Source organism: Oryzias latipes, chromosome 17 (assembly GCF_002234675.1).
Source record: "Oryzias latipes chromosome 17, ASM223467v1".
Lineage (NCBI taxonomy): Eukaryota > Metazoa > Chordata > Actinopteri > Beloniformes > Adrianichthyidae > Oryzias > Oryzias latipes.
The window spans coordinates 24467739-24481624 of NC_019875.2; the positions used below are offsets into that span (position 1 = coordinate 24467739).

The 13886-nt window shown below is 37.0% G+C and overlaps 1 protein-coding gene across 2 annotated transcripts; it reads right to left on the reverse strand.

Annotated features, from left to right (window-relative positions):
* Nucleotides 1-1619: 1619 nt before the first annotated feature.
* Nucleotides 1620-10250, reverse strand: kiaa0040 (KIAA0040 ortholog). 2 transcript variants are annotated; one of them, XM_011486827.3, is made up of 3 exons: nucleotides 10055-10249; nucleotides 9281-9384; nucleotides 1620-5899 (listed from the first exon to the last, which is right to left on the reverse strand). In XM_011486827.3, exon 3 carries the CDS (start codon nucleotides 5420-5422, stop codon nucleotides 5090-5092), a length of 333 nt encoding a protein of 110 aa, XP_011485129.1. In that variant the 5' UTR covers nucleotides 5423-5899; nucleotides 9281-9384; nucleotides 10055-10249; the 3' UTR covers nucleotides 1620-5089. The 2 variants fall into 2 exon arrangements, with proteins under 2 accessions (XP_011485129.1, XP_011485127.1); XM_011486825.3 differs by lacking the exon at nucleotides 9281-9384 and having other exon boundaries at nucleotides 3778-4297; nucleotides 5043-5899; nucleotides 10055-10250.
* Between the last annotated feature and the right edge of the window lie 3636 nt (nucleotides 10251-13886).

Genomic DNA, 13886 nt, shown 5'->3' on the forward strand with positions numbered 1-13886 from the left:
AGGACAACATCACCTGGATTAAGGAGAACATTCATCATCAACAAGATATTGACTTTTTCTCTCCTTTCTTCAGCATTCAACAGTAAAGATACCTTATTTATTTACAGTTTTTCTAACCTGAAAAGAGGTGTGGCTCATTTTGTGGAAAAGACTTTCTACAGAAACACTTATAAACTATTACAGTCATGGCAAACGTTTTGAGAATGACACAAATATTAGTATAGCAAATTTCTATTATAAACACTTATGCAGCAACTTTTCCAATTTCCAATATTTATGTAATTCTCAAAATGTTTGGCCATGACTACACATTTGTAAACGTGCTTTGGAATTGGCTGATGTGCGTAAAATAGTAAAATCCTGAAACTCTTAATTATTTGAATGGGAAAAAGCAAGACACTATTGCCTAGCTTATGCTTCCTGTCATCCTCAATACTTTGTTTCACATACTTTATCAATGCATAAAGTCAAAAGACATGATGCATAACAACCAAGAAATCCCAGCCAAGATCGTAATGAAAGCAAAAACAATTACTTTAGCAGTTTTTAAGTTAAAAACAAAACATGTCAAAAATAGTAAATAAGCACTCTCATAGGAGTAACTGCTTGGAATATATGAAACTCCAAAGCGTTTTATACAAGTTCTATATATTAAAAAGTATATGTCCTTCATATCCATTTTTACTTTTGAGAATATTATGCAGCCAGATTTTTGTGGCTGCGAAATTTACTCGTTTAAAAGTTTTTCCTAATGAGAGGTTCAGGTTTACAGACGAAATTAAGTTAATTGGAGTCACAAATTTAATCTACACAATTCAGAAGGAGTCTTGTGTTTTTGTTTTTTTGTATTCTTCACGCAAATACGTTTCATGATGTGTGGTTTTGAAGACATGCTCATGCATTTTGTGTGAGTCCTTTCAGGGAAGAAGCCTGAAGAGAAACTTAAAAAGAGCTCTTAAAGTTTGATTAAAGCTGTTTCTCAAGGTTTTAATGTATTTTTTTTATTGCACAATAGACTCCTAAACCATTTTTTAAATGATGACACACTAAATTGTTAGTTTTGAGTCTTAAAAGGATTTTTCTTTTGTTTATTTGTTTCTTTAGCTTTTATTTTTTTCTTGCATTCATTTTTTTTTTTTGAGTTGAAGATGCAGACAAATAGATATGCTCATTCTGCCATAACACTGCTGTTAAACAGTTATGAGACAAGCCGACTGTGCAATCTAGGTCTGCATCTCACTCAAGCCGGGCATTATCACTGGAATGCATCTTTTATGCATGTTCCAATTTGTAGAGACACATACAGTCTGTCTAAAGAGGTACAAGGAGGAAATACAAAACAATTAACAACCCAGGCTTCCTTTCTTTCACTAACGCATCAATGATACAGAGAATTGAAAGCCAAGCACCCACTCAGAGAAATTACACTCTTGAGAAATCTGTTGGATGGACAGAGCTACAAAAATGAGAAGTAGAACATGCTTGCCTGGTTTGGTTTCAAAGACAAAAGAGTTTACCACACACTATATACGTAACTTTCTAAATGTACATTTTCACCTGTTGTTACCTGCCAGTGTTTTGGTTCAGCTCCTCTAATTTTCTTTTTTTTCTTTTTTTTCTGGTCATTCAGCATCCACAGAAATTCCACCAAAAATAATAACAAACTTAAAATGTGCATTTGTTGAAGCTAAATTAGAAGTATTATAAATATTTATGGCACAGGCTTGTTTGAAGAAAGTCATTTTCATTGCTTTTTGATGGATGGGAAAGATGATAATTAGTTGCAGCTCGTCATGGTCAAGTGGTAAATTTATGAAGCCGTAGGAAGAAAAATGCGTGGTACGGAAAAAAGAAAAACATTATTAGTATTCATGTCTGTACAAGTAAAAGCGCTTAATGAAGAGAGAAAGCCACACTTTTCCCCCATTTGGTTCATAATTACTTAGAATAAATTACTGGCAGGACTCCAAAAGTACAAAAATATTTCTGAACAGATCAGACATCCTTGGACATGCTCACCCATTTGGCAGTTATTTGTCAAAAATTGTGGTTAGGAGGAAGCAGGCTGATGGAAATCCAGAAAATGGGACTTCCTGCTTGAAGAGAAGCAGATTTATCTTGTACCAACATATTTATTTTTCCAAGAAAATTGTTTGAAGAAAAAAAAGCAGAGATGAGAGGAAAGAAAGCTTTCTTCTCTTTACAATGAGTCACAATGAGTGAAAACAGCATGACTGTTACCATTACAGGTATGCAGTAAAATATGCTGCTACTGTGAGGAAACAGTAAAGTCACATTAAAAAAATATCTAAAACACAAACCAGCAATCTCTGTAAAGTGATTAAACATGGCTGAACTGTGGTCAACTTTTCAGTATCAGGGTGTCTTAAAGCATCGTCTTGCATTTTTTGTTAAAAAATGAAGATATTTTCTGTGCAGATACGAGGGAAGTGAGATAATCTTCACATCTGTATGTATTTTACATTGCTGAAATGGGAATGTCCAGCATCTTGTTATTCTGAAATGTGATCCAAAATATTGAAATATGTATTAATAATGGCAAAAAGAATGACTCACTGCGTTTTCCGAGGTACATTTAATACAAATGCATTACATCCATAAACATCAGCATGAGTTAGTAAATAACAAAAAAGAACAAAGTTTAAATCTGAAGACACTGCAGCAATTAAGAAAAGTTATTTGAAAAGTTAATTAAGCTAATAATATGTAAAATAGCGAGCATTGGGAAATGAGAACTGACTTAATGCATGATTGGTCCAGGATCTAAATTTTTTTTTTGCTAAAAACTTTAATGTTACCCTTTATTTTATGATAAAACAAAAACAGAGAGAACACCATGTACCATCAGGCTCAAAATTTGGAAAGTCCTTAATAAATTGTGTAAAGGTTTGTGCTTTTATATATATTTTTTTACAGTATGAAAATTAAACAAAAAAGTATCAAAAATGTCTTAAGGTAAAATGACTTGTCAGACGGTAATCCTTTTATATGAGATGACTTCAAAACTGCAGTTAAAAATATTCAGCATGCAAACTCAAGTGTGAAGTAAGTCATGCATCCTCAAACTAATTTTAATGGTGGTTAGAAAACTTGTGGCTTTGCAGTTTAAGAATTCACATGAAAGCAGGAAGTTAATTAGATTGTAATCTTCCAAAAATAAATACATCTGTTGCACAGGAGTCACCAGAAGTACAAACTTTTTACTCATTTTTTTCTTTAGTTTGATTTCTTAAGCTTCTAAAAAGAAGAATATATGGAACTGAAAGAAACTTTTTAAGGCTTTAAAATGTTGACTTGAAGTGATGAAGGTAGTATTTTAGAAATAACTTTAAATAAAATTAAAACAAGACAGCCCAATGTACACAAATAAACAATATTTAATGAACTGCAAAAAATTTGGTTTTCCTTTTTCCATTGATAAGTTAAGGTATTAAAGTCCCACTCCGATCACCTTTTGATTTACTGTAAAAGCGTTCTCAGTGGTCTTTTAATGATGATTATCGGTATGCCATTTTTAGGCTAAATCTAAAAAATTGTGTGTTGTTGTTTTCAAGGACATAGCTTCTGCGGGGTGGCCAGATACCAGCTCGAACGAAAAAAAATGAAGATGCATCTAGTCGTCTGCAAGTGGATGCCTGTTTCTCTCTCCACTCACTCTCTCTCTCCCTCTGCCATTGTGATAGTGAGGTACCTCCTTATAAACCTCGTCTTACCACTCCCACCATTTTACTCAAAGGAAACAATTATTCTCAGAAATATTTCATTTAACAATATATTTCACATACTGTAGGTCCTTCATTTAATTTCACATTCATTTCAACCACAGTTAATTCCCCTAAACTATACCGTGAAAATGAAAGAAACAAAAACAAACAGGTTCAATTAAAAACAGCTGTCACAAAGACTGACATCAAAATTATCTAAACCGGAAAAACAAATCCATCGTTTTGGCTGTCAATGAAGGGGGGGGCGTGGCTAAGATGCCGCGAGTTAACTTTTGTAAGTGCATCTTTGCTGAAAACTAAGACCAAGTGTGCACCAGAGGTCCAAACTGTGAGAAATGAAGAGTAATTCGTAAGAAATTATAATTTCACAACAGAAGAGTTTGTTTATGACATGGATTTGCGCAACAACATGTAGGTGCGTGTTTGATGGTGTGCTCACGCTGCTCACACAGACAGACTGGAATTGTGCAGACCAGGGAGCTTGTGGCTTGCCGTTGTTGCTTTTACGTCACACCTTCAAGTGTTTTCCAACTGCATTTTTTCATCTGCTCCTGAATCACAACAATTTAAAAAAAGAAATACTCAGAAATGCAATTTTAAGCTCCATTTTTGTTTATATATGTCTGCCATCATAGGAAAAAAAAACCCACAAGAACGTGTAAAAAATAATTTTCATTGGAGTGGGTCTTTAAAGTTCTTGAAACCCAAAGTAGACGGTGAAGCTGTACAAAAGGCTGAAGCAGGTGAACCCTCTAGCGAGCGGTGATGCAGGTATGATAAAAATATCTACACAAAGAGAGCTACAGGTTTTTTTTCTATTCTGCAGGCAGTAATACAGCTTTCAAATGTCAGTGCCTCTTACTTAAGAAGAGGAGAGACAATCTGTGGATCCACTGCAGCCTGAATCTGAAAGCTAGGCAGAAATGCAACCATTTGAACACCGGGCAGAACTCAAATTGGCTCCCTTACTCTCAAATACAGGCACAGTGAATTTCACATGGGAGCTCTAGGAACAAAGAGCTCTGCACCTCTCTAACATTCACTCTCCCACACACAGACAAACACAAACTTACTCACGCAGGTGGGTGCTTCTATCTACAGACATCTTCCTGTCTATCCCACACGAGGGAAAAAAAACATTGTAAAAATATAACACTCATAAAAACAAAACTCATAAGAATAAGAATTTCCTGAATATATACACACTTTTAATATAATTTCTCATATTTGTAAAGGTTTTCTTATGATAAAAATGTATTAAGAGCAACTTTTTAAAAAATCTTTTTAACATTCTACCTGCATGAACTGGCCTGGGATTCACTGCATCACAAGAGTTGAGGCTCTTACACCACAGTCAGTGCAACTCTTTCAGGTGTCATGGGTACCGTCTTTACAGATATCCACAAGTCTTCATTGTTGCTTGAATTCTTTTTCTTCTTTGTTTCCAACCTTGAGGTTGTTGCAGTGTCTCCACAGCAGCAGGAACAGCAGCTGTTGGCATGGGGACAGCAGCAGCAGTGGCAGCACACCAACACTGCGGTGAGGAGGACGAGCAGGGGGAGTGTTAGGACGACAGCCAGGCAGATTGTGTTGTAAACCCCCTGGTTGTGTTTGTCTGTCACAAAGCTCCAAAGTTGATTGAAAAAATCCTGGATGCTCTCAATCTTCCATTCCATGGTTTTCTGGTTGATTCACTGTTTGGAAGTTTCTGTAAATTAGTTTGTGTAAGTATTTTTTAACTTCAAAGTGATAAATCAAGATTTACTTTCAGTTTTAATGAATAAAATTAAAATAAAAAGTGTGATATGAGTTTTTCCCTCTAATCTGTCAGTCCATCAGCTGTCAGGTACAATATTTTGGATGACTTGAAACTGAGCGTTAACATACTTCATGTATAAATAATGATTCCAACAGAGGAAGTTCCCTTGAGATGCTGGTCTGTCTGATGAAAAGTAATCAGACTTGTGTTGTTTCTGTCAAATGGAAGCACTGCAACAAAACTCCTTGAATGTCACTTTCAAAGGACCAGCACTTCTATTGTTTATGTTTTTCTCTGTTGAGACGAGGATTTTGAGGTCATTCCCTGAATATTTTTGAGAGTATACGTTCGTCCTCCTGCCTTTTTTTCCCGTGTTGATTCCCTTTGCATGTTTCTGAAACGATAATAAAGAAATATGGTGAAAGGCAGAAAATTTAAACAGACAGATATCCATTTCCTGACAGCTGCTCTTCCTCCCCCTTTCCTTTTCTCTGCCCACCAATCCATCTTCATGTCTTTAACATTTCTCCCCTTGCTTTCCTTCCTCTTGTTAATGTCACCTTTTCTTAAGCCTTCCTTTCATTAATATTGCAGAGAAGTCATTAAGAATTCAGTACTGATCCTTCCAAGTGTCCCGCTGTGGAATACGGAGGCAAAAAGAGGGGGAAAAATTGGAGGGAGATTGTGTTTGAACAAAAGTAATGCAGATACAGAGTAACTAATCTTCCTGAGAGCCCCTCTGAGATGGAGAGTGTGACAGACTGTCAGAAATAAGAGACAATGGAGAGACATAATCTAGTGTGAAACCTGCAAAAGGAAATCAATCTGAATGAACCACGTACGCTTCTTTCTGCAGAAAATAGATGGAAACTACTCTGAATTTTCATAAACATGTCTAATATTTTCGGCCAACCTCTGATAAATTCTGTAAAGGTTCTTTCTTAAAAACTACACCTCTGAAATATGACATAGTTTACAAGTAACTGCTCATTTTTTGCAAAGCAACCTTGAGCTTTTACTCAGACGCTCAGTAAAATAATTTCGAGCAACTCTCTACCAAACCGTCTTCCTTGGACTGCTGCTTTCATGCAAAGTTACTGTTTATATTCTAGTTACAAGTGAAAGAAAATGATTTACATCTTGCATATGCATGAGCAAAAGGATGCACCTGCAAGTGCAAAGCAAAGAAATTCAGCGAGCCGCTCCCTGTCTCTACTGTCTAACGTATGACAGAAGTTAACCCACAGACAAACCGCAAACTTCCCTCCAAAACATTTGCTTCACAGGAAGTCACAAAATCGACCCCACAAACTAACTCAATATGTATCTGAAGGTTCAGGTTTTTTAATGTGAGAATACAGAAACGTGTAAAAAGCATGACCGATTTGTAATTATTGATAACAGGAAAAAACAAAACAAAAAACACAGAAACATGCTTACAGGTTTGTGACACATGGCTAAATTCTATTCTGGAGCTACTTAGCTGACAAAACAGACATAAACCAAACATAGACAAACACTTTTAAACCAGACAGAGCTTCATTCTTTTTGTGTGCATCAAACTGCTAAGAAAAATTTTTGGCAGTACAAAATTCTCAGTTAGGGATTATATTTTAATATTGGCAGACATGACTTATTTCTTTTCATTTAAAATTAGTTTGTAGAAGTGTGTAAATATAGTTTCATTGACACTTCCTCATTGCCAGTGTGGTGGGTCTCTGGCACGGTCATGACCCCTGTGTGACTTCTTGAGTAGAGGAAAAATATAAGTTCAACTTTTAAATACATTAATTAAAGGAAAAAAATAATGTGTTGGCTCACAGATATGTGGTTTAAACCGTAAACCGTTGGATTTGAATAAGGGTTTTTTTCAATCTAAACTGAAGGCTTTATTTAGTCAAATGCGGGAGATGACTTCAGTTTATTTTTGACTTTGCAATGAGGCATTTCCCAGAAGTAGATGATTTAAATTCTCGAGTTTGGGTTGTGTCATATTATTACTACAATGTGATATACAAGTTTGTTCTGCCAGCTTCTTAAATAGTTTCTCTTCCACATTTTGTTTCTGTTTTCCACCCAGATTGGTAGTTTTCTCATAAACAGCTTCATTTCTTTTTTATTATGCTAAGATGTGAAGCCCCGCCCAACTTGATCATGCTAACAAAGATAAAAGTCTAAGTTTTATTAGATGGGAGCCTTTGAGACTGTGTTACATTTTGCGCATATTGCCAGAATTAAAAGTGGTCATACGTGAATATACTTGTAAAAAGTTGTGGTTTTTATATGAAATTTTCACAGATTTATCACAAATGAACCACATTAAAACCACGCCTAAACCACACAAAAACATTTAAATCAACGTAAAAGGAACACAATTTGCGAATTTTGTATGAACCATTTACATGTATTTACTTAGTAATTTGTGCATTAATGTCGTAGTTTTAACGTGATATGTGTGCAGTATATCCAATATAAAAGTTAAACATCTGCAGTAGATGCGTGAAAAGTCCGTTAGACATTCATGGAACAGTTGTGGAAAGTCACAAATTTGCGTATGCATCTTAAAAATGTATACACAACTACATAAGATTTACATAATAATTGAGTATAAACTACGTGATACATGCATAAACTGCGTAATTTTCAACCGTTCCAAAATTTTGAACAGCTCAAAACCAAATTTATGCAAAGACCCGTTGGCCGAAACCTTTAAGGGACGCTTGCGCACGTCGACGAATGACAAACACAGCACTTACGAATTACATAGATATAATGCATGTATCACAAAAGATTTTCATACGTGGAAAATGCACAAAATGTACGTAGCGGCTGTGAGACACGGCCTTAATACAAGTTTGGGTTTTAATCTGAAAAACATTTTTTTCCTAAAACTTAAAGAATAACATTTTTTCAACTAGTGAAAGAAGCAGAGATGAAGAGTTTTAGAGGTCCAGAAAAAAACAGCAGCGTTTAATCTGATAGATTACGACTGGATGATTTAACACAAACTACCCCAGATTATTAAAAGGTCAAGACATCTTGTCAGCACAAGCAAATTCATTTCCTCTCAATATCTTTGTCCACACTGACATTAGCAGCTCTGATGGGTGGCAGGAAGTTTCTGTCAGAGGAGAACAACATTATTGTTTTGCTTGTTTTCAGGATTGTTCCAATAACAATGCAGAAGCTCTTTAATCAATTTAGCTCAATACAACCCTGACATTTCAAACATGAAATGAACAAATGTGTGTGTGTGTTTTTTTTTAGCGTTATCCATTTTTATAGACCTTCTAAAAAACATACACATGTGGATAAACTCTGCAACAGATTGCTACAGCACATTTTTATACAGTGACCTTTCTCACTTATTTAAAAAACATTACCAATGTGTGAACGTGACACACCAAACACTGAGTACTATTGATTCAGAGGAAGCCATTAAGTGGAATTAATGTCACTGAATGTTTTGGATCACCGTAAGTACGCACATGTTCACATTAAAAGAAAAAAGAAAAGAAAAACAATAAGACTGCTATTGACTGTGCAGTGAATGTCATTACATATGTATTTATATATATATTTAAATATAAAGACATAATTTTTGTGACAATATTTTTTTTCCATGATTGCTTTTTGTAGCACATAAAAAAGCAACTAAAAACATAAATAAATCTATCTATAGTTCACAGTTATTTTGTTGAGATGCCATTCTGTGTATTTTCCTGGCCTTTTCACTTTCTCATGACACTAAGCTGTCCTTGAGCCATTTACTTACAGGAAAAGTTCATTTCTAAAGCACACAAAGCCAGGAAAGGGCTGAGAAGAATGTTTTGGTTGCACTCAGTTGGCCCCTGCTGCTTTTTAAGGAGCATGTGTGACCTAAAAGACAAAGATATGACAGAAGGCAAGGCAGGAATCTTTAATGACTCGCCCCCAGCACCAATTGAGAACAGATCTCTCAACAGTCAGCATTAATGAATGTATTGTTAACAATATATTCAATCAAGCAAAAGTGAAGAACTTTTCTGTTTTTTTCTTTTTTTTTGGCAGGAAGTATGATCTATCTTGGATCAAAAAGCATGGCCCCTCTGCTTTGGTAGTCATGGTTATTTTGACGTACAGTTCTCCAGAGTGAGCGGGAGCATGTGCACAAGCCCAGAACAGTTAAGACTTGTGTCAACTTGATTCTGCATGAATAAAATAAGAAGAGGGGAAGGCATTTTCACAGTAAGAAGAAGAGGTGAATCCTTAAATGGAACTAAAAAATACCAGTAATTCAATCAAGCATTTTGTAGATGCTGCGCTCATTGAGTAGCTAAACTGACAGCTGAGGAGTGATTGAAAGAAAGTTCAAGTTGTCTCAGACACTCTAGCAGCCAAAGTCTGGAAGAAACTCATCCGCTCATTTTCACAAGGAGCGAAGAAAACATATTTTCAAGCGAAGTCTGAGAACAAAACTATGGTGCCATCCTCATCAGTTTATACAAGGCAGAACTGACTAAATCAAAGTTTATGTTGGCCCTGAAGATGTCTGAAAACAGCATCTTACCCCTTAGGCGTTTCTGTATTAGTAGGTCAGGTCTCCCGTTTGTCTAATCCAGTCAGCTGCTCAGGCGTCTTATTATCGTGTTTTGGCATCTGGCTTCTGCTCTGTTCTCTTCTCACTCACCAAGACATCTTGACAACTCTTCACTTTCTGTTCCTGTTTCCCTCTATACTCGTGTTTTCCATCCTCCTCCTCCTCCTCCTCCTCTTTTGTATGTGTGTGTGTAGTGGTAACAACGTCATTTGACCCTGCCCACTTTTCTGCAATAATGGGCCCTCTGTCTGTGCCTCTACGTCTTGCATTGCACACAGGATTCTTGTGGCTGCTTTAGTTTACTCTAACAAGTAGCACTAAAATGACGTCAGACTCTGAGCCAAAAAGTTGGGCCAAACTAAACAAGAGAAGGTTTGAAATAAACTCACTGTTATACTCATTTAATACAAGAATACTTTCATACATTGCACAAAAAAGGTTGCAACACTCTGCTATGTTGCAGGCAAGTTGGAAGAATGTTGCTTAATAACAGAAACACCACTCCACCCTTCCCAGAGCCCCCAAAAAGGATAAAAAAAGCAAAATGAAAACTGCTTTGGTGTTGTGAAGATCACAAAGTGTAAGACTTAAATGCATGCAAGATATGAAAGCATTAGCTCATGAGAAGAGCAAGCTTGTGGCAAAGTGGGGGATGACCTGTTAATTCAGGAAAGACAAAAACAAGTCTTCATTTCCTTTCCTCAAAATTAAATCACTAGGAGTTAAAGTGGAAAGACAGCCGTACTGTTTCTGGGCATGTTAGGCTTAGTGAATTTTGCTAGATTCACCATTATTTTTCTGTAACACATCAGAAAAAAAGGACTTGTTGTTCAGGGAAATTCAGAACAGCATCCACCATTTCTGTTATTTCAAAATGACCCAGTGCTTTTGCAAACTATTGCTTGATAATCTCGAAAAAGCAAACATCCTGTCCACTTGACTGACTCAACCCGCTGTGTTCTGGTAGTGGCCACAGGGCATTGTTACATGAAAATTGATGATACAAGCCTCACCGTCTCTAAAAAAGGTGTGTGAAAAAAAGCAGTTTTAGCCAAATAGCAAACAGCCGTTCACACACACAGAGTCTCTGTACCCTCACAGAGGGTGCTGGGCAGGCAGGACGTGCATCGCCACACAGTGAAACTCTACCCCAGCTGTTATTGAGGCACTACAGTTCCCAGTCACTTTTTTAGCCAGCTTTGATTAATGACCTCGGAGAAGCAGCATTTCCCCTGATGGAAATCCTTCTTTGGAATAGTTTGTATGAAATGATTTGACTGTATATTCCATTTGCTGCCTTTGATTGCTACATCAAAAACCTGTGTGTAGAAGCAATCTTTTATGCACACACATTTTTTAATCTTGTAGGGAGTATATGAATATCTTAGAATATATAAATGGTATGTATGCCTTTCAACCATGAAACGACACAAGGAGCCCTCTAAAAAAGGTCCTGCATGCCATGAATCAGACTGCAAGGGCTCTCTTGGAACAAATGAGCAGTGGGCACTGCATAAATGTGTCATCAGGTATATTTTAGAATCCCATGCCCTTGCCGTTAGAAAGGTTTTGTTTTTCCTCTATAATACCTACAGCACTAAACTCTCCAAGGACACCGCATGTTTAACTTACACAGAACTGACCCCCACATATGCCCCAGTTACTCAATGAAAACTTTAATCTTGATTTATACAGCATTGAACCTCAGCTACAATGGGTGTGGCAGCCATCTGGTTTTGCACAGTGGAGCTCACTTATGAAGGAATGCTACAACAATGCACCCTTTTGTCCCGCTCAGGTCTACTGCCAAACAAATTGCAGGAAATTGCAAGATCGACTGATCTTATGTTGGATTGCTGGTAAGACAATCATAGCAAAAAGTGGCCGTGACATTACCTGCTGAAAACGCAAAGTCTCATGTAATTACCAATTACTGCAACCTTTCAGCTCTGCTTTCTTTACTCAGGAACAGGAGAAGCAGATATAGTGTCGTCTGTAAGTTCTTGAACGTGGGTGTTAATGAAAAGTGACCAAAGTGTTGCTGTGGTGCAATCTGACAAGAGTCCAGGAATAGCTGGCTAATAAAATAGGTCCCCTAGAGGAGAAACAGAGCTGTGATTCAGTGATGTAAAATGTTTGGACCAAGCCAGTGAGCCTGTCTATATAAGGAGTTTGCTTTTTGCTTGTAGGAAGAAAAAAAAGAAAAAAACCTCTTGACTGAAAAAAATATTGTCTGGCTTGTAGAAACAAGGCTTTTTCAGAAGAGCACAAAAAATGCATGTGAAGCTTCTATTTTAAGTTTTAATTATGTAATACGTTCAGCATAGTTCTCATATGACACAAATTCCTTTATGGGATGTACTTATGGTTACTAGTAACTGTGTTTGTCTTGTAAAAACAGACAAAAAAGTTTCTTCCATACTGCAGCACTGATAAATATATTTTTTTCCTCTTCCATTGTGGTCTTCTTGTTCTTTTCACAGTTTTTCCAGAAAAATAAGATAAAAAGGACATAGAAAAATTTAAGATTTGGAGATTTCACCTAAAATCCGCCAAATAAATGAATTAGCAGACTAAATATTTGCATTAATTATATACAAAATGGTGAAGGAGAGATCGATGTCAAGATTAAGACAGATAAGTAAGAATAAAAAAAATAATCATGAGGAAGCTGTTACAACTTTATAATAAAAAAAAACAGGGGAAAAATGAGTTTTTAGAGCTTCTGTGTCACTACCTCATCCACACAGACCTTTTTGGTAAAGTTGAAATGCCTGAAAGCTGTTTCTTAAACAAGCCCAGACCATAACTGAGAAGTAGTGGATTGCATTTTTCAGCTTATAACTGCAGACATTAGTTTTTAAATTTATAGACACTTCTTGTTGCTTATGACAACCATGTGTTTGTGTTTAAAAAAGGAAACATTCTGCCTGGAGGGCTTCAGTTCTCATTTGAAACCTTGTGATGTTCCATGGAAGGACATACAATTGTTTTCTCCGTTATTAGGCATTTTCTAGTTTTAAATGAAACCCATCATGATTTCTGTGTTATCTGAAGTAAATGTAACGCTGTAATGTTGTATTCTTACAGCTATACGGGCCAAGATCTAGGCATGGGCAAGAGGGGGCAAAGCCCCCCAAATGCCAGGACTGCCCCACCTAAATGTGACGCCATGAAAACGGTCAAACTTTCAAAAATATTTAAAGAAAAAGAGAGCACTCTCTGCTCTCTCTGGCTATCATTCAAAGTAGCTGCTGGTGCTGATTGGTAGATGCAAGGGAAGGCGTGGCCTCTCGCTTCACTCCCGCTCCTCGTCTCACTCGGTTTCTCACAGTCCCCGCAGACCCCAGCTGATGTTCTGAGTTTTCTTCTGCTGTTTATCGCTGAAATTATTTGATCGCTCATTATGTCAACTCATTCTTGTCCTGTATCTATCGCTGTCTTTGTTCTGGTTTGGAGTAAACCGAGAAACAAATTTACTATACGCAGGTTTCTGGTTGCTAAAGCTAGCAGTAGCAGCGAAGCTGCCAGTGCCGTGGCGTCAGTGGCGGCAGCAGAGACCGACCCGTGGGGCTGTACTGCAAACTTGAATCTTCGTGCTCAGCTCCGTACATCTAGTTTGTATAGTTGCAGAAGCACAGCTCCTGCTTTCCCAGTTGCTCGCAGCCCTGCGGTGGCTGGTGCGGATAATGAAGATTTAGGTTTGAACACTTTAGCACTGTCACAGCCCACAACTCTGGTTTTCCCCAAGCGTAACTTTGGTAAGAACGCACGCTCATTCTGCACAGCCTGGTGTCGAGGA